This window comes from Brachionichthys hirsutus, chromosome 9 (genome assembly GCF_040956055.1).
Source record: "Brachionichthys hirsutus isolate HB-005 chromosome 9, CSIRO-AGI_Bhir_v1, whole genome shotgun sequence".
Taxonomy (NCBI): domain Eukaryota; kingdom Metazoa; phylum Chordata; class Actinopteri; order Lophiiformes; family Brachionichthyidae; genus Brachionichthys; species Brachionichthys hirsutus.
Window position 1 is genome coordinate 10,293,562 of NC_090905.1, and position 20,434 is coordinate 10,313,995.

General features: G+C 40.4%; 1 protein-coding gene across 1 annotated transcript in view; it reads left to right on the top strand.

The window, feature by feature from the left end:
* The window catches only part of ttll7 (tubulin tyrosine ligase-like family, member 7), a 50,540-nt gene that overhangs the window by 1,432 nt on the left and 28,674 nt on the right, over positions 1-20,434 (top strand). The window contains exons 3-8 of the mRNA XM_068743763.1: positions 932-1,050; positions 3,368-3,435; positions 3,794-3,952; positions 7,590-7,806; positions 10,207-10,371; positions 12,988-13,146. Of these exons, the coding sequence (XP_068599864.1) occupies positions 932-1,050; positions 3,368-3,435; positions 3,794-3,952; positions 7,590-7,806; positions 10,207-10,371; positions 12,988-13,146 (887 nt within the window). The remainder of the gene's footprint in view (positions 1-931; positions 1,051-3,367; positions 3,436-3,793; positions 3,953-7,589; positions 7,807-10,206; positions 10,372-12,987; positions 13,147-20,434) is intronic.

A 20,434-nucleotide genomic window follows, 5' to 3' on the forward strand; every position in this document is an offset into this window, starting at 1 on the left:
AGCAGCAAGTACAAGTCGGGGGCCGACAGGATCCTGTCGGTAGATGGGAGTCTAGCTGTGAGTCCGTATGCTAGCTGTGACGAGACCCTCACAGTGGCCATTCTGAGGGTAGTGCAGAGCTGTTTTGAAGGAAAATTAACATTCAGGGCCTGATGTGTGGTGCCTATTTACTGTTTTTGTTTTTTGAAGCTGTCTTTTTTTCATTTAAAATTGATAAGACTACAGATAAGGATCAAAGGTCAAGGAATACAGTGTTAAAAATGAGCATTACACCCACTGCGAAGAGAACATAAACTTCAGCGCTGAGGATGACTATTTGGTGAGATGTGTAAGGAATAATTGATTACAGCCTGTTTCCATGTTTCAGCGAGCAAAATATTGTTGGCCTGCACCAGCGTTAAGAGATGAATGAAACAACATTTCTAAACACATTTTTCCTCAAGTGCCATCATGCAACATTGAGCACACCTTCTTCAAGTTTGTGAAGGCTAGCAATAAATTAATTAATACCTTGTTTCGTTAGGGCATATTAATTTTTCATTACTGACTAAATAATAAATAGTTGTCGTATTAATGTCCAAATGGGCTTGCCATCTATCTCCTATACTACAGGGTTTCCAATGAGATTTAAATGCATCACGGATAATTTATCTTCTTGACGAGATGCATTACGACTGGCTGCACTGCAGCCAGTCCTTGAATGGTAAATGTTGCAGTGAGCTTTTTGATCTATAATCCCCAGAAATCACTTTTAATTTATGCAAAAATGGAGTAAATATGACTTGAGGATTGATCTGCAGAAGTTAAATATTTGATATTTGGGTTCAAGTACACTTTACACTTAGATGTTGTTTTATTTGTAAAAGGTGTTTAAATCGCATGTGGTGGGCTGTAATAATAAAATACAATTTATTATCAACTTTTCCCCCAGTTCGTATAGCTATCAAGGAGATGGACTTCAAGACCAGGGATGAAGACGAGACTGCCAACCTCATCTGGAGTGACTCGGCCGTACAGCATGAGAAAATTGCTGAGCTCGGGAATTATCAGGTACACTTCATATTGTCTACGTCAGGTCATCACAGATTGTAATGTTGACGATAGGTGGGAGAAGAAGATTGAAGAATAAGGATGTTGGATCCACTCTGTCCTCTGAACATGAATCCCAGTTTTAACCTTAAAGCGGTCTCGAATAAAGCTGCACAGCAGCCAAAGACCAAGACACAGATAAGCCACCAATGGTTGCTTGTTATTAGAAATGTACTGTACATGAAGGAAGGGAACATTACTGTTCTGCTTGGAATTATTTTTTTTAAATCCAATTTTCCTGTGCAGAAATTGAAATTCTTTCCTATATATAGTACTTGTATGATTATACTTGGGTAAATCTCACAAGATTCCTTCCTCTTATTTCGAAGGAAATCATATATCGATACATTATTTGTGCTCTTAGAGCAGGGGTGTCAACCTCGTTTTCTCCAAGGGCCACATTAGCATTATGTTTGCCCTCCAAAGGCCAAATGTAAACCATAACACAGTAAAAATGTAACTAAATGTAATGTCATTTAATGTAAAATAAATGTAACTACTCCTTAATATGCTCTTAAATAACTATTTATTTTTTATTTAATTATTTAGCCGCCACAGTAATTCCAATAAAATATTCAGTTTTGATGTCACTTTTTTAAAAGGTTGTAACTTAAAAATTGTTAGAGATAATAAATCATAAGTATGAACCAAAGTTTGTGATGGGAATAAATTAACACATCTAATAATGTGGAAAAGTTCAATTCAAATGCAATCATCACACAGGAACAAAGATAATCAATACAAAATCAAAGCAAAACCAAAAAGCCACCACCTTGTCTTGTCATGGACATGCACAAACCAAAAAAAACAACCGGAGTGGGTAAGATAAAGAACATTCCAAGAGTCAATGCCGCGGAAAAGATGTCACTTTCAGGATCAGCACTGGACAGCTCCATATAGCCGACTACCTATGGAGCTGTCCAGTGCTGAAGTTTAACTTCAGGTTTGCGTTGAACAAAGATATCGATGAATGCTTCTTTTTTTTGTTTTCAGATACTGACTCAAAAAGAAAAGAAAAGCTCCATCTGTATCTGCTGAAGTTACGTGGGATAAATATTGCAGCACCTAATTATAAATGCCATTTTTGTACATTTGTGAAAAGATTTTTCAGGGAGAATAAACGTCTTTTACTTCATTTGACATGATGATGGTGCATAAACAAAATTATTGTGTTCATATTTGTTGAATATGAAAATAACCCCTTGATAATGACACCAGGACCTGTCCTCTAGCGCCACCATCAGGACAAATATTATAAATGGGGTCAAATTGACAGGAGGGTGAAACACCCACATATGTAGCTTCTGTGTTTGTGTCTGAAATTGATCTGACCCCCGTTTGACCGCTGCTTCCTGCTGTCTGAGCTGCTGCCTCAGGACCCATTCTCCCACATTATTTGATTAAGGCACTAATTATTAGTTATATCACAAGCTAGAAAGTGTAGGACTTTTTAGGATGGGGCAGCAATAGTTCACTTAAGTAGATGCTATTAAAAATCCTGTAATATCTTGGCTTACACAAATGGGACTAATGCCTTGCATGAACCTGGTTTTTCTTTCAGTTTTCACATGTTCGCTAATGCTACTGAGGATTTTCATGGGATAATTTCTCTGTAGAAAAGTAGAAGTCCCTCAACACTTGGTTTTGATTCCCATCACAAGCCGCGTTGTCTCACGACTTCGGCATAATTGTGAAAAGTCTTCAGAATCGGTAATTACGTCTGTCTCGTTTGGATAATACGTAGTTGTAGGATCTTGTGCAAACCCTTCTCTCTCTCTCTCCCTTTTAATGTTTTGCCTTTTTCCTTTAAGCGATGTACTGTGAGAATTTGTTGTCACGTTCCAGTTCATACAAGCCTAATTAACGTCCCTGTTCAGACTCATTTGGTCAGAGAATACAGAAAACCCAGAGTTTTTTCTCCCCCCCACCTCTTCAGGCACATTCAGAGCAATTCATTCAGCTGTCACTGCAGGAGCCTGCGATGCAGAACCAATTACCTCAGCCCCTCAGCGTTGAGATTGATTGGGTTTTTTCCCCCTCTTGCTTCTTCCCTCTCAAACCTTTAAATAGTGTAACAAAGCAGGGTAAACTAAATACGGGTTGAGAAAGGTCTCAGCGTCACCTTTTTGTTTTGAGTCCGTAATTGGGCATAAATGTCAGAACATTGTAAGCTCACTTAGGTTTCTGCCTTTAACGTGCTCATTTTTATGAAAGGGTGGAGGTGGAATTGAGTGGCGTAATGGCCTTAACATTATTATGTCTGCTTGTCCCGGTGCAGAGAATTAACCATTTCCCTGGCATGGGCGAAATCTGCCGGAAAGACTGTCTAGCAAGAAACATGTCCAAGTAAGTTTCCTGTCTCTCTCGATGTAATCGCTGTGGTTGATTTGGAGATGTGCATTGAAATAAGCACATTTTACAGCTGTGTTTATTCAGCTGGCGCATGTGTGATCTTCCACTATTACTGGCCAAATAATGATGATAATAGTCATTCTAATAACTTTTATTTATGGGTTCATTAGCTTTCATATTCAACTCAACATGCTTTAAAGCCAAAATATTAATTGCATTGAGTGTGTCTCAAAATAAAGACAGAAGTAGAGGTCACTAATTCTTCTTTAATGGACAAAAAGGGCAAATTTAAAAAGGCACAAAACTCCACAAAATCACATTACGTAAGCGGGGTTATTTTTTTCTTCTGCAGAATGATCAAGTGCCAACCTCAAGAGTACAGCTTCATACCCAAAACTTGGATCTTCCCTGCTGAATACACTCAGTTACAAAACTACGTCAAGGAACTACGTCGGAAACGAAGGCAGAAGACCTTTATTGTAAAACCCGCCAATGGAGCCATGGGTCACGGGTAAGATCAATTTAACCAATTTAGAGGCAGGGCAGGAATGAGTAGAAGAGAGTGACTGAAGTGGAGAATAAAATGTAATAATTAGTGAGTTGAGGAAGAAATTAACAGTAGAGCAAGCAGAGGAAAAGCACATCAAAACAAAGCAATCAAACCCTGACATGGGCTTGTACGGAAACAGCATCACGGCTGGAACCAGAGAGGGTGTGGTGACCTTCATCGTTGGCTTCATTTTCCTCGATAGTCACACTCTCCACAAATCAGAGGTTATCGTTGATAGTGGAGTACACGGACACACACTCCCTCCCACACTCACACACACGTGCGCACAGAGAGAGAGTCTCTGGCAGTTACTGTAGTTCCTTCCCTGAAGGTCTCTGCATGTGATTATTGGATTCCTTTATGAGGCACCATCAGCAGAGACCAGTCAGAGTAGAAAATGGACCAAGATGGCCGCTGCAGGGGGACTCTTTCGCTCTCTCAATAGTATCTCTTTATCAAATGACGTGCAGGCTGTATTACCCGAATACATATTTCATACTTGCAGTCTAACAGGTTGTGATGCCACATTTCTTTGGTATGTTGTCACTCTAATTTTAGACTCATGAGTTGTCTAAATAAAGCCTTTTTTTACATTTTACCTTTACTTTCTTAAGTAAACAAGTATAATATTCGGGCAATAAGTGCACCATTGCTGAGGCTTTGGAGAAGTGTGATATTCAGCACATAGTGGGCACCGTGTAATGCTGTTCTAAAGAGTCTCTAATTTTGTGTCTGTTATGTGTGCAGGGTTGGATTAAACATTGCAAAACAACATTTTACAGACTATCTGTCTCTCTTCTAATGCAGTTTCAGAAATAAACTGAACAATATAAGCTTGAGTGTGCATGGGACAGGTATTGATTTTTTAAATTCCTTTGTGAGCAGCCTGTTGAGCTGATTTGGCTGTCTTAATAAGAAAGCTCTCCAGGTTTTGTTGTTCCAGGCTCACGAACCTGTGACTGCGAGGGGATGATGAGCCATAGCCACACCCTGGAAGAATGACATCTCCTTAGCAGGAGCTTAGGAAGCCTATAGGGACATTCAAGCATTGGACAACTCATTTAGCACTGACAGCTAGCTATGATGTGAACTGCCAGATTAAAATAAAATGATAAAGATAAGTTTAGCTTTTTTTTGTGGTAGGGTTTTACAAACAAAACAAAATAAAAACTATAAAGAAGGCAAAATTGTGAATATTACAATTAAAATAACATGTAAGATTCTTTGAAAATATTTTGTTTGTGTTCAGCATCTTAGATCTCTTCAGAATGTACAGAAATCTTAATGTTTACCAGTTGTTCATTAATTCTGGGTCTTGTCTTCTTTATTCTTTGAACATTAGATCCCTAACGTGTCTCGATGCAGAAGTAGTTCAGTGCATTCATCACTGGCACCAGTAGATGGGGATATTGAAATACAAATACCTCTGTCTGCCTCACTTCACCTCTCCCTTTATTTCCTGAGGAATTTGTCCTTACTGGTATAATGTGAACATTACTTATAACTGTGGTGCACTAAGGCTTTATTTATTAAGGAATAAAAGGCTGTAAAGGATGAATTATCGTAATACATTAAGGATATGAAAGATGATGAGTTTAGCTCATGGACTCAGAGGCAGTTGGATCACACGGTTAGATATTTCTCTATTTTTTGTGTGTTGTGTGACGCTGCAGGAAATTAAGTTATATTGGCCCTGTGTAATTAATTTTTCCTTTGGCCAACTAAATATCATTATTATTGGTGTCTGAAGCGCTGCTTGTTATAAGGAAAACAAAATAAAAGCCCGTGCAGGGCTTAAAATGCAAGATCCCCTTTGGTCCCCGATGAGATAGGCAGGGTGAGAGTGTGCCGTGATTATCTGACACCATTGCTCATCAATCATGTCGACTTCTGCTCAGTTACTCCTCCTCAACCAACTAAGCCGTTAACCCCGTCTTCGTCAAACAGTTTGCTGTCTGCCTGTTAGAAGGGCCCCTCACATTGTCCGTCAGGTTCCCATCAACATGTTCTCTTCTGTTCAAGTACCGTACTGCAATAAGTAGGACAAAGATAATAATAAAAAAATATACCGTATATATATTTGAGTTGGTGTGAGCGTGTGTTGTATTAGTCTGAAAGTATCAACAGTATACTATTAAAAAACACATCTTCATCCCAGAAAGGTTTTCTCAGACTTCTGAATGGAGGACTGTTAAATTCAGATGCTTTCATAGACAATAAAAAAAGTCCCTGTCTAGATTCACACTTAATAAAGTTATCAACACCACTGTTATTGCTTCATTAGCGCTAACTCGGCAGGTGCATTATTTCTATTTTAATAAAACCATGGACTGCAAAAAGACATTTTATGTTGTGGCTGTGATTACATAAGCCACAGAACAAACCACCTCTGGTTGCTCAGTAATGTAACTTGTCAGTACCTCAAGTGGGTCTTTCTGAACAATTGAGTTTTTAGATTTTGGCCAAGTATTTGTGGAGTGTGGAGAGCCTGCCTGCATTTTGAATATGAGCATGTTAAGCCAAATCTGCCATAGCTTTGACCGATAGTGATGGTCAGTAGCGATTCTTATACATGGTGGGAGACTGTTTAACTACAAGCTCTCAACCTTCGTGCGCACACAAAGACAAACTTTAACGTTCAGACAGTTTTGGAAATGCTGCCCCTCACCCTTGCCAGTACAGCACAAATGCACCCAAACTAACACAATTCATTCCTTCATTCAACTCGCAGATGCCTCCATATTATAAGTTCTGAATGCCAGTGACATGAGACCAAAGCACATGAATTACGGAAGAGTTGAAATGCTGAACAGTGTCTGCTCCTATTAACCTGCCGTCCGCTCCAGAGAATTTGATGTACTTTGCCATTCAGTCAGAGAAGTGGAGCTTCAAAAGCGTTCCTGCAGATGTTTCCGTTTGTCCAGATTTTGTGTTACACCATGTCTGTTTATTTTTCCCCCGAGTGTTTTATTTAGGTAATGAACAGAGAAAAAATTGGAACATTTGAGGCCTCACAGAACCAAACAAGTTATCCTCCTTTAACTCGACATGAGGCATCCGGAGTACATTTACATACGATTTCAGGGAAGCTTCATAACTGTAGAAGGTCACACAAATACCAGTGCCGAGGCTCTGATTCAATCTGAAAGGCTAAATATCTCCATTGTAAACTACAGAGTTATTTAATGCCCATCTTCTGCCGATGATTACATACTTTCCTCATCTAGGACAGTATACATACAGAATTATCCATTGATTTGAAAGAAATAAACATTTTGAAGTTCATCTTTGAAAGTCGTCAGAACAAGACAAAAATGTAGCGCCCCAAAAATCATGTGTCCTCAACCTTTTCTACTGACTATGGAATGAAATATTAAGTTGAATCCCATAAAATGTGTATACTGTTTGGCTCAATTCTTTTTTTTTGCTTTACCAAGTCGGATGATGCCAGTGTCATCAGTCATGTTCACTGTCTCTGTTACGCTCCCATCTATCATTTTGTAATGAGCTTTTTTGTCTTTACGATGCCATATTTTATTATGATGGTGATGACAACCCAATTTCCCCCCAAGGATTAATAAAGTTGCTGTCTCCCCAGGATCTCGCTTATCCGCAACTGTGAGAAGCTGCCAGCCCAGGAGCATTTTATTGTTCAGCAATACCTGGACAAGCCCTTCCTGATGGAGGGTTACAAGTTTGATCTACGCATCTACGTCCTCGTCACTTCTTGTGACCCGCTTCGCATTTTTCTCTACAACGACGGCTTGGTTCGCATGGGCACAGAGAAGTATCATGCACCAAATGATGCCAACCTGGTGAGTCATATAAACTGTAGTACTTACGATAAAAAGTGTTTTTTTGTGTTGCACTGTCAAAAGCAAACTTAGGAAATGCTTGACAGAAGCTGCTTATGCACTTGAAAGCACATTATTGTAAAACTAAGAGTAGTACACATGTTTTTATCTGCCTACCATCTGTGCACAAGGCTTGTTTGATGAGTTGTAGAGGTACACACAACTGCTGGATTTGCATCAGAGAGTACACACGGTACCTAGTGTGTGTCCCATCATTTGATCAAAATGTACAAAAGACAGTAAAAGAAGGCGCTAACACTTGCCTTGGGCTTCTGGAACTCAGCACACACACAAAAACAACACAAACATATAGAGGACAAGAGGCTAGGAAACACGATGCAATCTCCATATCATCACAAAAACATGAAAACACTCATTTACATTTTTGCAAACGCAGTACTTATGTATAAATGCGAGAGGTATTATTGTTTAGCTTGCTGAAAAGCAACAAAGGTGGTGATCATTGGAAAAAAAACAACATCAACCATTATGAGAGAACAATAGCAGCACAAATTCAGTTGTCTCTCACCCCTCCATTTGCTGACTGGTTCCTAGAGGAGTTTGGTGCCTTGAATTCCTTGGCAAAGGAAGACTGGTGTAGATGAGGAAAATTGAAATTGTTATTGAGAGAAAATAGTGCGTGTTCCTTGTGTGTTCCCATGTGCATTTAAAAAGCGTGCAGGTCACCTTGCAGTTAAACGGAACATGATGTCAGATGAGGAGCAGATTGTCAGGGAGAGAGCTGCAGCAGACCTACTAAAATTAATGTGGATATTTAAGTGCACCTCACTTTTTGCTGGTAGTTTGTATGAACACACACACATAATTCATTACTAATCTTGAAAAATTTAGTTCTAAGCAGTTGTACTGAAATGTTTCATTGTACATTGGAATATTGTCCTGAGCTGAGTGACATATTTTAGAAGCAGCTGTGAAATGTTTAGTCTCCTCTGATGTACGATCGTATTGTTTCCTATGCAGAATAACTTGATGCAGCAGTGAGTTGGTATGGGACTCTGTCTGAAGAAGTGCGAGAGCGTGTCAACTCGGTGTTACAGTTCCACCAACGCAAAACGTTCCTAATTTCTTTCCCAGGGTTGAGAGGTCTGCAGTATTGCTGAAGTGTAGACAACTGTGTCGCTCTTATTGCTTTCTCTTAAGCACACACACACTATATGAATGCAGCCGAGCATAAATGCCAGATGTCTCCTGTAATATCAAGCAGCTCATATTTGCCTTGAGGTTCTGCACCTGCTGAAGCACACAGTCTGTCGCTGATGATGGGATGTATCGTACACCGCTTCACATCAAGCTCGATGCTTATCACCAGCACGAACACACAAATGACACACACAGACGCAAGGACGCAAGTGTGTATTGTCTTAGCCTGGCTGTGAAGCACGTTGGAGTGAGCTATGCTGTGGAGATGAATGTTCAATCCCACGGAGAGAAGCTCCCAGGCAGCCATCAGGGGCTGGAGTGGCTATCGGCCACAGCGTTATTACTGTGCAGGTTAAGGACAAGGGTGTATTGTCTTATATTGTGAGGGACCGTGTTTAAAGAGTGGGCTACAACGAAGGTTACACAATGGCGAGTCACAGGCTGCTACTGAAGGACGCTGTTTAGTCATGTGACATCATATCATTCAATCCCATTAGAGTACCCCTACTATATTTAGGTATAGCAAGTACTCTTGGTGCACTATGGGAGTTATTTTCATAAAGCACAATGAGCTGCACCATTTCTTGCAACCTTTAGCTGTTGCCAGGGGACAAGTTTTTTCTTTTGTTATTGTCTACCCATAATGCTTTTGGGGGAAATGTTTTACATTAAAATGGGCATAAAAGCATGAATACCCTTAAGTTGGATGATTATTATTTCTGACAATGGTCTAATTACACTAAAGATCATCATCACAGGCACCCTAGCTGTTTGCACACAATATTCAGTCAGTACACCACATATTAAAATAATATTTCATTGTATCTACAGTTGTTTTGTTTTATTTCATCCGTTATTTGTGTAGATTATTATTAATCAAGGTCAGGAGATTGAGTCAGATGCAAAGGAAGTCCAGCTGCATCGGATTCAGTCGTTGAAGATTGTGGTATTGAAGTATGTTATTAATGCATCGAACTGGGAGTGGAAATAGCTTAAATTCTCCTTCCACTCAGAAAATATGATAAATAAGAGAAAAGAAGAAACTTAATTTTATGAAGCAGCATCCACAACATGGCACCTGGTGTGAATACGTTCCCTTTGTCATGCCTGCCTGGACTTCAGGACGGCCATAAGACTATTTCATGTGAATCTATTGAATGTGAACATTTGATTTGAGCTACTCTTCTTTGTTTCCGACAGAGTCAGCTCTATATGCATCTGACCAACTACTCAGTCAACAAACACAACGAGAACTTTGAGCGAGACGAAACGGTGGACAAAGGCAGCAAGAGGTCCATCAGCTGGTTCACCGAGTTTCTCCGCACAAATGGCTACGATGTGGCGAAGTTCTGGGGAGACGTCTCTGTACGTGGGTAGACCGCCTTAACGAACACAAACTCTCTTACAATCTTGTAGTGGGTGTATCACTTTCCGAAAGATGTACGGCGTGATAACAAAACGCACCACAAGAGCAAACATCGCATGCATTCCTCCACAATGACAGTATGTAAGGCTGCAGCCGTCGAGACACATGCTCTTCTTCTTCTTCTTCCTACTAACCAACACATGTTGAACAGAAAACACAACAGTTTGATATGATCTGCTGCGACAGTGATTTAGTGAGTTGTGAGATGATTGTGAGTGGATGGGAATTTCTCTTTACCCATCCACATATTGCTGTTTTTGTCATCAAAGTCTCTTTGGAAGATTGTGATTTTTACTTTTCTTTTTTTTTTTTATCCCTGTCTATCTTTTACCTTTACTTTGTGTCCCTCTTTCTGTACTTATTTGTGTTGGATAATCCCTCAGTGACTGTCCTTTGTTTAACTGTCTGTTCCCATGATACCAGCACTCGACCTTAAACTCAAATCCCATTCATTATTTTACACTCCTCAAGGTAATCCTTATTTTCTGTTTATCTAAGCTGGAGGTTTCTTTTTTTTCCCTCTCGCGCTCATCTTGACTCATTATGCTAACATTCACACACTGCTTTGTTCCAAATCTCTATTTATGCTCCCTACTTGCACTCCTCTCTCCTACACTTTTCAGCTTTTTTTCTATCATTTTTTTTCCTCTTACAAACTTAACAGGTTCTTATGATTATTCTGCCATTGGTCACGTCCAGAGGCAAATGATTGCTGTTAAGAATCTTGTGTTGTTTTTACGTTCAGGTAAAACGGTGACATTTCTCTCATATAGTGGTATTATTGATATAGTGCATGGATGCACCTGTCAACGGTTTGACTGGAAGATAATACAAATATGATAACATGAATACGATAAATCCCACAATCCCAACTTGTGTTATGTCTTTCATTATTTTTGAGAGACATTTAAATGATTATTAAGCATTAAAAATTAGCTTTTGGCATTTCAGAGAATCTTTTTGAGGATGCTGATATATTTAAATAACTTTCATGATCTAAGTCTTGAATGTCATACATTTGTGAGGACAGAATAATACATTGCTTGAGTGAATAATATACATTTGATCAGTTTTCCTGACCTTTAGCTATGACCTTAGAGTTGACTGAAAAATTGGTTTTAGTTTTGTTTGTTGGTTTCTGTCCTTGAGAAGAGAAAAATCCCATAAAAAACTAATAATGCATTGGTTTTATATGACGCTTTACATTGTGCATTATTCATTCATTGCATATTTGGTGGTGGTGAAGCTACTATTGTAGCCACACACCGAAGCGAGGCTGCCAATTTGCACCATCGCCTCTCTTCACCACCACCGACATTCACTTGCTCACTGCATTCACACAGGCAATGTGGGTGAAGTGTCTTTCCCAAGGACACAACAGAGAACACAGAGCTGGGAATCGAACCTCCAGCCTCTCGATCATAGGACGACCTGTGCCACCATCAACCCAAACACTATAACACTATTCAAATAAATTAATCATATTTCCTAATGTAAAATATCTAAAATAACATTGACATTAATGAGTAAAAACTATAATTAAAAGAGATCAGAGAAGCTTAGGAAAACCAGTTTGACCAAGCAAAACAAAGACCCAGGCAAACACACGTACACACACACACACACACCTACACACACACCTACACCCCCCCCACACACAGAAGGTTAGGTAGTAGCCAAAGCTGGGGGCTCAGGATAAAGAGGGAGATGATGGGTGCAGGGACAGACACACACCTGCCAGCACTGGGGACTTGGGGCAAAAGCGGTGGTTGCAGGAGCAGGTGTTTGTACTGGGCAGCCTGTGGGTCAGATGGGTGGACAGAGGGATCAAGGTGTGTGATGAGAGAAAGATAGAAGAGGGAGAGGGCCTGCAACCTTATCAGGCCAGGGCCAGACCATTTTGCCCCCCTGATACACCCAGCAGTTAGACTGGCCTGAACAAATGGCAAGCCCAGAAGCACTGCATGGGGCTCGACTGGTTAGGGAAAGCTTTTTGCAAAGTGTTGTGTGTGTGTCTGTCTGTCTGTCAAAATGAGCATGTTTGCCCGAGTTGCACAGTGGGGGTATTCAGGCAGGTAGCAGCCAGCATACATAAAAAACACACAAACAAAGGTTGGGAACCACATCCAACACAGATGGACCACCACCAGCATAAGTCTGTGTGAGTAACATTCTAAAGGTTTTGTGCCAGTTTCACTTTTTGATTCTGCTCCGTGTTTGAGTCGTGTCTTGAGCTGCAGGGGATTTGAGAATGAATCGAGATTGTTGTGCGACTCTTTAAAACAGGTCTGTGGGTGATCTATATGTCTTTATTACTCAATATTCAGAGTTTAGTCATAAATCTAAAGGGTCAATCACTTGTTTACAATTGTATAGTGCAATTAAAGTGGGACTATTAATTAATCTGGCACTATTTTATGTTCAAGAACACCTTTAATCAGCTGCTATAAAGCTTAATCCTGTGCCTTTTTCTGGGATTAATGAATAAATGTCTGAGCTGAGGTCTTCTTCTATGCAAAATGAATCTCCCTTTGTGTTTGTGTGCGTCCTGCTAGGAGCTGGTGGTCAAGACATTAATTGTGGCTGAGTCCCATGTACTGCACGCCTATCGAATGTGTCGCCCTGGCCAGCCACCAGGGAGCGACAGCGTCTGCTTTGAGGTCCTGGGCTTTGACATTATCCTGGATCGCAAGCTCAAACCCTGGCTTCTGGAGGTACAACTCTGCATGTGTGTGATCATGATATTGTGTCGCTCACTTTGCCTTTTTTGTCATTTAACACTTTGGTCATGCTAAAAAAATAAAAACCAAAACTACATTTCAATAACATTTTGACTATGAAAAGTAGATTTATTTATTTTAGATATTAAATTAAATTCTAATGTAATTCTTGTTTGTATTAAATTTTGAATTTAATTTGTAAGTCATGTCATAATTCTGTTTACAAACACATAGTGAAAGTACTATCTGGACATTTACCTCTGTAGTGTTTGGACATTTTGTTTGAGTGTGGGTTTATTCAATTTAAAAAGAGGAGAGCAGCGTTCTGGGGAGCCTCACCTGTCTTTGCTGCTATTAAAGTGACTGTGGCTGTTAAATTGAAGTAATATGGCACTGCCCTATGCTGACAGAAAGCATAAATGAACACTTTTTGCTTGCACAATCTCATCTCTGGAGCACAGAAATGCACACACAAACACCCACATAGACTCAAGTATACATTAATGGAGCTCCAAACACAAGGGGAGTCATATTTGAAAGTACAATGAAGGGAGTAGACGCAACCACATGGACACGAAAACTGGCATGCTTTCATTTTCACCCACGCATATGAATAATACATATACTTATACATCAACACGACAGCGATGCTTCTTCCTGATGAAGCCTAATATAGGTTGGAACTGCAGATTTACGAGAGGAACACCCGCCTTCTCTTCTTTCAGTGTCAAATTCTCAAGTGTCAGTCATTCAGAAAAAGGGATTCAAGTTCAGATTCCATTCCAGGCTTTCACTCTCTCTGTTCCGATGTCAGCCCACGTTTAAAGCATGACCTAAATCCGTTAACCCAAAGTGGCTTCACCCCCCCCTCACCTTTTCCAAAAATTAACTCAAGGATGGGAAATGCCTCTGGGATAAATGTTTGTTTATTTCCCTCATCATGTCAAACAAAAATAAGTATAAAGATTTACAAAATGTGTTTGATTGGGAAAAGAAATGACATTTTAAAGGTTGTTTGTGTTTGCAGAGGAGTCACTGTGGAATTGAGGTGTCATAATTATGGCGCTGAGCAGTGACAGATGGATAACCTAGTGAGTCCAAGATCGCTGTGTGTGTGTGTGTGCGTGCACGCAAGAGAGACATGGCAAACATCCACGAATGCAGTTGTTCCACTACAGCAGTAATGATCCCCCTATAGAGACTCGCAGGTCTCTATAATGCTTATCAATTACCCCCCCCCCCCACACACACTCACACACTCACATCCACATATCCCTGCTTCAGGCAACATTTACAACAACAATAATTCATCTCCAAAATTCAGCTGATTAGTCGGTGGGATAGTTGTAACCATAGAGACCTTCATATCCTCACTGTCAAGCCTCAAAATAACTTTATTAACATTTGCATCATTTCTATTCAGCAGGGATGCAACACACAGCCAGGCCCACAGGCTGGCTGCTACAAACTGTGCCTTATGGCAAGCCCTCAGGTCCAAATTAAATTTTTCAGCAGCACACTTTGCAACGTTTGTGGCAAACCAAATGAGGTGAAAGAGATTCGGTTTCACCTCATTTTCTTTTTTTCTATAAAATAAAAATAAAATAAAGTCCCAAAACCGTGAAAATTGTGTCAGGAAATGAAACACAATCTAGGTCTTACATTTTTGTTTTGAATTAGTGGACTTCACCTCTCAGGTTTCCTTATTGGTGTCACTGTGAATTATGCATGCCACGCCTCATTGGGCTTTTGCCCTGACTGCTGTTCCGACACCGTCTTCCTCGCTTACTTTTTAAAACGTCAAAGTGTGTTGTTGGACATGCAACCTCACAGCCAGGAAATGAAAGTTCAATCTGTGTAAAGTCAAAGCCAGTAAGATGCCTGCATGGTAGACCTATCATATGTAAGAAACTGTCAAATAAAATTACTCCTGTTTTTGGTATTTCTGTTTTTTGTCTGCTGTTTCCTGTAGGAGGCTGTGGTGAGAAAAGGAGCACAATTGCCTCTAACATCCTCCAATCACACCTTCAGAAAATAGCCTGTATTTTTTTTATTCTAGCAAGTATTCAAAATAATGCAAATCCAACCTCGATTAGAGGACATGTTTGTGTCTGTCTTGCCATTGTTAGAAAGGCTCTGTGTGAGATTCAACAAACTGGTTCTTTGCAAGCAGAGAACAGAAATAAAGAAAATGCACTGATAACAAATTTGGAAACTTCAGACCACCCACAATCTTTCAAGCACACCTGCTAAATAGCTTGTCACTGTGGTGAAAACAGAGAAGGCAGGAGTGATGCTTCTTAAACCAAGGCCAGGCACCAAACAGGCACAGTGTGCTCAAAGCAAGTACAGAGACAGGAGAAGAGAAGGGAGAAAGGAGAGAGACAGGCTTTTGTCTGATCCTTATCTTAATTGAGCAGGATATTCAACACAAGTTTGAACTCCTATTCACATTCAAATCATCAGCACCACACAGACGCTTGAAGGGTAGAACCTGAGATATTCACTTTCATTAAACCAGTCCAGATTGGTCTCGTATAGGCAAGGTGTTTCATTGAGCCATGATCACGACACACACACAAATTTATTCAATGGCAAACTGTTTATCCACATTCATCCAGGGCCCGTATACTGACAGCATGGCAAATAATCCAACAACAAGGAACAAAAATAAAAAAAAACTATCCATTGAATTAAGATTATGATTGGCAAGGACAAGAGAAATATATAAAGTAGTTTACACCCTTCTATTTGCACAGAAAGTGTAATTCATTGTTGTCGTGAGTTCCTGATGGGGATATATGTATGTATATATAACATAGATGGGTGGATTGTAGCCCAGCCTTATTACAAGCTGTGGCTCATTTAAATAATTTTTTTTTGCAGATAAATTATTTTTTTAACCTGTTAACTCTAAACAAAACGAAACATTAAAATAATGACCTGCCTGCCCAGCGTTAATCTCCCTCCAGTGTCTGACTTCAGGTCAGTCTGCCTGGTAGAACCGCAGTCTGAGTGAGGCACACGTAAATGAATGTTCGTGTGCGTATGTGTTCATCTACATTTCATTTGTGGTTTGTCAACGTGTGTGGAGTGTGCAGTAGATCTTGTGTGATCTTGTTTGCTGACATATGCACTGTGAAAGCCAGTGCAACCGAGGGGGTTTCTCATTCTTGCGAATGTGTCTACTCCCCTGTGTGTGTTTGTGTGTGTGTTTGTGCCCGTGCATCTGGATGTGTGGTCTTTGTGCCTTTGGGAATAGTCCCCTGTAGTGTGTGTGTGTGTGAGAGAGAGAGCACGAATTCATGTGTTGTTTACTATTCTGATCTGCTTACCAAACCAGCCCAGAGCTTGTCTTTTAACCCAGTTGGATTAGCAGGGAGAAATTCTGCCTGAAATATAAAAGCAGACCAATTCAGTCAGAAACAGTTAATAAATGTGAGGGAAGTCTTGCTTGCCAAGTTTCATTGTGTTTCAATGTAAATGTTCAATATAAAGTTGCGATTGAACTGACCCGGCACTCTTCGCTCCATCTCCTCATCCATGTCTATCTTTCTTTCTACTCCTCCTGGACGGGTTGTGCAGAGTGATTGGCAGCTAATGAGGCGGGCATGCTCAGGTCAACCGTGGCATGGGTTTGTTTGTGTCTCATTATGTGTGGGTGTGTGAGTGGGCATTACGACAACGGAATGCAGCTGGTCTGCTCCCCCAAGGGCGGTGATTCTTCACTCCTCTCCTCCCTCCCTCCTGAAACTTTCCTCTTGTTCTGTTCTCTGTTCTCGATTGTTTCAAGATGAGTTTGAGTTGCCTGTCCATTCCTCAGAGTCAACATAATCCAGACTTCCTTTTCTTTGGAGTCAAAGTGTGTATGTGGGTATTTGTGGGAAGTATTCTGTGCTGACAAATGTAAACAGATGCCATGACACACACATACACTCACAAACACAGGGATATTTTCCCTCCCACATCTGTGAAACATACAAAGACATCACGACTGCTGGAAATACTGTTGATCTCCTGTATGGAATAAATACTGCCTTGCACTTAAATAAACTGTGAATTGAAACACTGTTTTAACTGTGGATCTCAGAATGGCATGAAGATTGTATGACTATTCATAAAGGTGGAAAGAGCAGACATTGATGGTGCTGTAACTGTTTGGGAACTGAGGGAATAACCTGCTTTTCATATATTTCTTCAGGAAATCTTAGCAGTATTTGCAGATTATTTTTTATATTCAGGGAAATTTAGCAGGAATTTACTTGCTACCTGTTCTCTTAATAATTTTCATTCCCTCATGGGTGAAAAATGAACAAGGATAATACATACAGTTTGACATACTCCATTATCTCCAGGTCTCTCTTGCACTTTCCCACCTTTCAGATTTATTTTGCCTTTGATTAATCTTTGCCACTTAGTAGGATTCATTCTTTCTTAAACGCACATGGATTTCATTCTGAGCTCTGAGGGGCGTCGTTCTCCCTCTGAACCCTAGGTGGCAGTAGTTACTCACGAGCCACTCTGCCACTCATAAGAGGATTATTAAAGAATAATTAGAATGATGTATGGGACTGTCTGTTTCTATCCACATCCATTTTCTGCCACCATGACTATTTCATGGAATAAGTATCAAATTAGGGGCGTACAGGCCGCATATGTGGGGCACTTGAATACACCCCCCAACATTTAGTCATTTATCATCAAGCATGTATGGCAGCATTGTTTTCTGTGCGGCATGTGTGTTTGTGTTTGTGATTGAGAATGAAGATGTATATCTCATACATGGGTGCCATTAAACTGTAGTTTGTTGTTGCTATATTTTGGACTCCAAACTATGTGTATCTTGATCTTGCCTGTTTGTACTGAGGTGGGAAATTAGGTTTAGCTGGTGCAAACCAGCTGGCCACGCTTTAGTTTCAGTGAATCTTCCGAGCGCCTTTTGCTTTTGTGGCTGTGCTTCACTCTATCTTCGTATATCATTTTTTTTTCTTAAACAAAGAAACACAAAACAAACAATAATAGCAATTCTCCCGCCACCCTGCCAGTCATGCAGGGCAGGTTTGACTGGTGGCAAAGCAAATCATTGGCCCATTCACTCCCAGGACCTTTTCTGCAGATCCGCATGCTCAGCTAGAGTTTCCCTGTGCCCGACAGGACCACTAAAAATGCCAGAAACAGAACAAAACAGTGATTGATAAGACGGCTGAAACAAGAGAACGACCTAACATGGCGGCCAGCTGTCTGTCTTTCTGTCGCTCTGCTACTCTTGCTCTCCCTCTCTCCCTCCCTTTCTTATTCCACCATTGTGCAGCAACAAACACTCCATTCTGACAGCGGTTGAACTGTGCCGACACCCTTGAGTGTGCGGGGCTTGTCAAGCAGTGGCTGTTTATACTCTGCCAGGAATAATAAGAGGGTTAGTTTTATTTATTTATTTTTAAAACTGATTAATCATGAGCAGCCCTTGCACTTGTTTGATGAATCAAAAAAAAGAGAAAAAGAATAGATGTAAATGGAGGGAAACAATTTGTCGTGGAAAGATCGCATCTGAGCCATTGCTGTTAGCTTATTGTTGGTGCAACACAGCAGAGGTGACATTTGCAAACTTTAATGCCTCCAATATTTGATATCATGAGAATCATAATTAAAATGATAACTGGGTTAAGAGAATATACCCTTAAGAAGTTAATCAGCTGTAATAAATAAGAGCTAATAAACTTAATGGTTGCAGTTTTATAAATCTTTTTTTTTACATGAACAGGTTTGCTGTTCACAGACATTTCAGGCCACATGGAAGTTTTAAAAAAAAGTAATAACTCCTCCCTAACACAAGCTTTATTCCACAACTGGCAGATTGCATGTGTGTGTCAGTCGCACACCAACAGGTGCAGGGGAAAAAGAACCCTCCACATCCTTTATAGAATGTGATTTACAGCTCATCCTCCGAACTCAGTCTGTTTAATTGAATGAGCAGATGATGATAAACCTGTTCCGCGAAGATTGCCTTGTTATTTCCCCAACACATTCGTTTTGATATTGGGCCGAGTGATATTTGGGCTGCACTAATCTGATTGTGATGCTCGACCAAATAAAAGTGAGTATAAAAGAATTTCTAACATTTAATCAGGTATTTTCATTGAATGCAACTATAGGAGAGACCAAGGGCTCCTTTAAAATCCTGCCAGAATCACTTAAGAAAGTCAGAGTGGTGCTTTTGGGTGCCCGTTGTTGTTCATTAAGACCACCATCCTCCATCAGGGAGGAAGAGGAGAACACAGAAACATACAGACAATAACCAAAGAGAGAGAGGGCTATCCAGTGAAAGGGGGGAACAAGTGATGATGGATGAACTAACTAGATGAAGTATGTAACAGGCAAAGAGAAGGTGAGAGAGAAAGGTGAACATTTGATGAAATGATGAGTGTCGCTAGGCCAGTCCAATCTGAGAGCTTGACGGCACAAACCAAAATAAGAAATGAAGACAAGTAAAAAGACAACTGTTGCCGGGATCACTGCCAGTCTGGTGTTGGCACTCTGAACCATACTGTTTTCCTTCCCTGCCATGTTGGGAAATGCTCTAAATGAAAACAGACCTCTTCCCTCTTTTTATTTTGTGAGTTTTTTCCCCCCCATCTTTAAGGTTCTGCAGGTTGAAGTGGAGCTCTGTCCCTCTCGGCGCACAGAGGGATGTATTGTACACTTCATTCTATTGATTGAAAGAGTTGGATAGGGTTCTCTTTTTCCCTTTTTTTCCACCGGGAGACATTCATCACCTACCCCCCCCCCTCCTTCTGATAAATGTTTGCTGTGTAGAAAAATGTACTGACGAAGGCTTGCCCATCCAAACCAACATCCTGTGATTTAGTGGCTACCTTTCGGAATTTTGTTGATCTATCCTACGAACTAATCGAGGAGTCTGGGGCAGTGATTTCAGAACAAGCTCAGTGAAGTTACAGTGTCTAGTTAATTTCTGCCTCTTCAATCTTCATGGAATTTGGTGGAAGGGTGAAGCATGGGCCACAAAATGTTTTTAACAATAATAATTTAGAATTGTCTCGAGAAATGACGCCCATATCTCTTTACTACCCTGCAGGAAGGTGACACATCACCGGATTGCATGTGAATTCAGACGAACACACACACCTGCAGATCTTATTCTATCCGTGACACAACACACAGAACAGAGGAGAGATCTAGACAGCGATGTAAGGTGGTCTCTCTGTTTTTAGCCTACAGTCTGACCTCACACCCTATGAGTTTGTGAAAGATTAAAAATGAATAT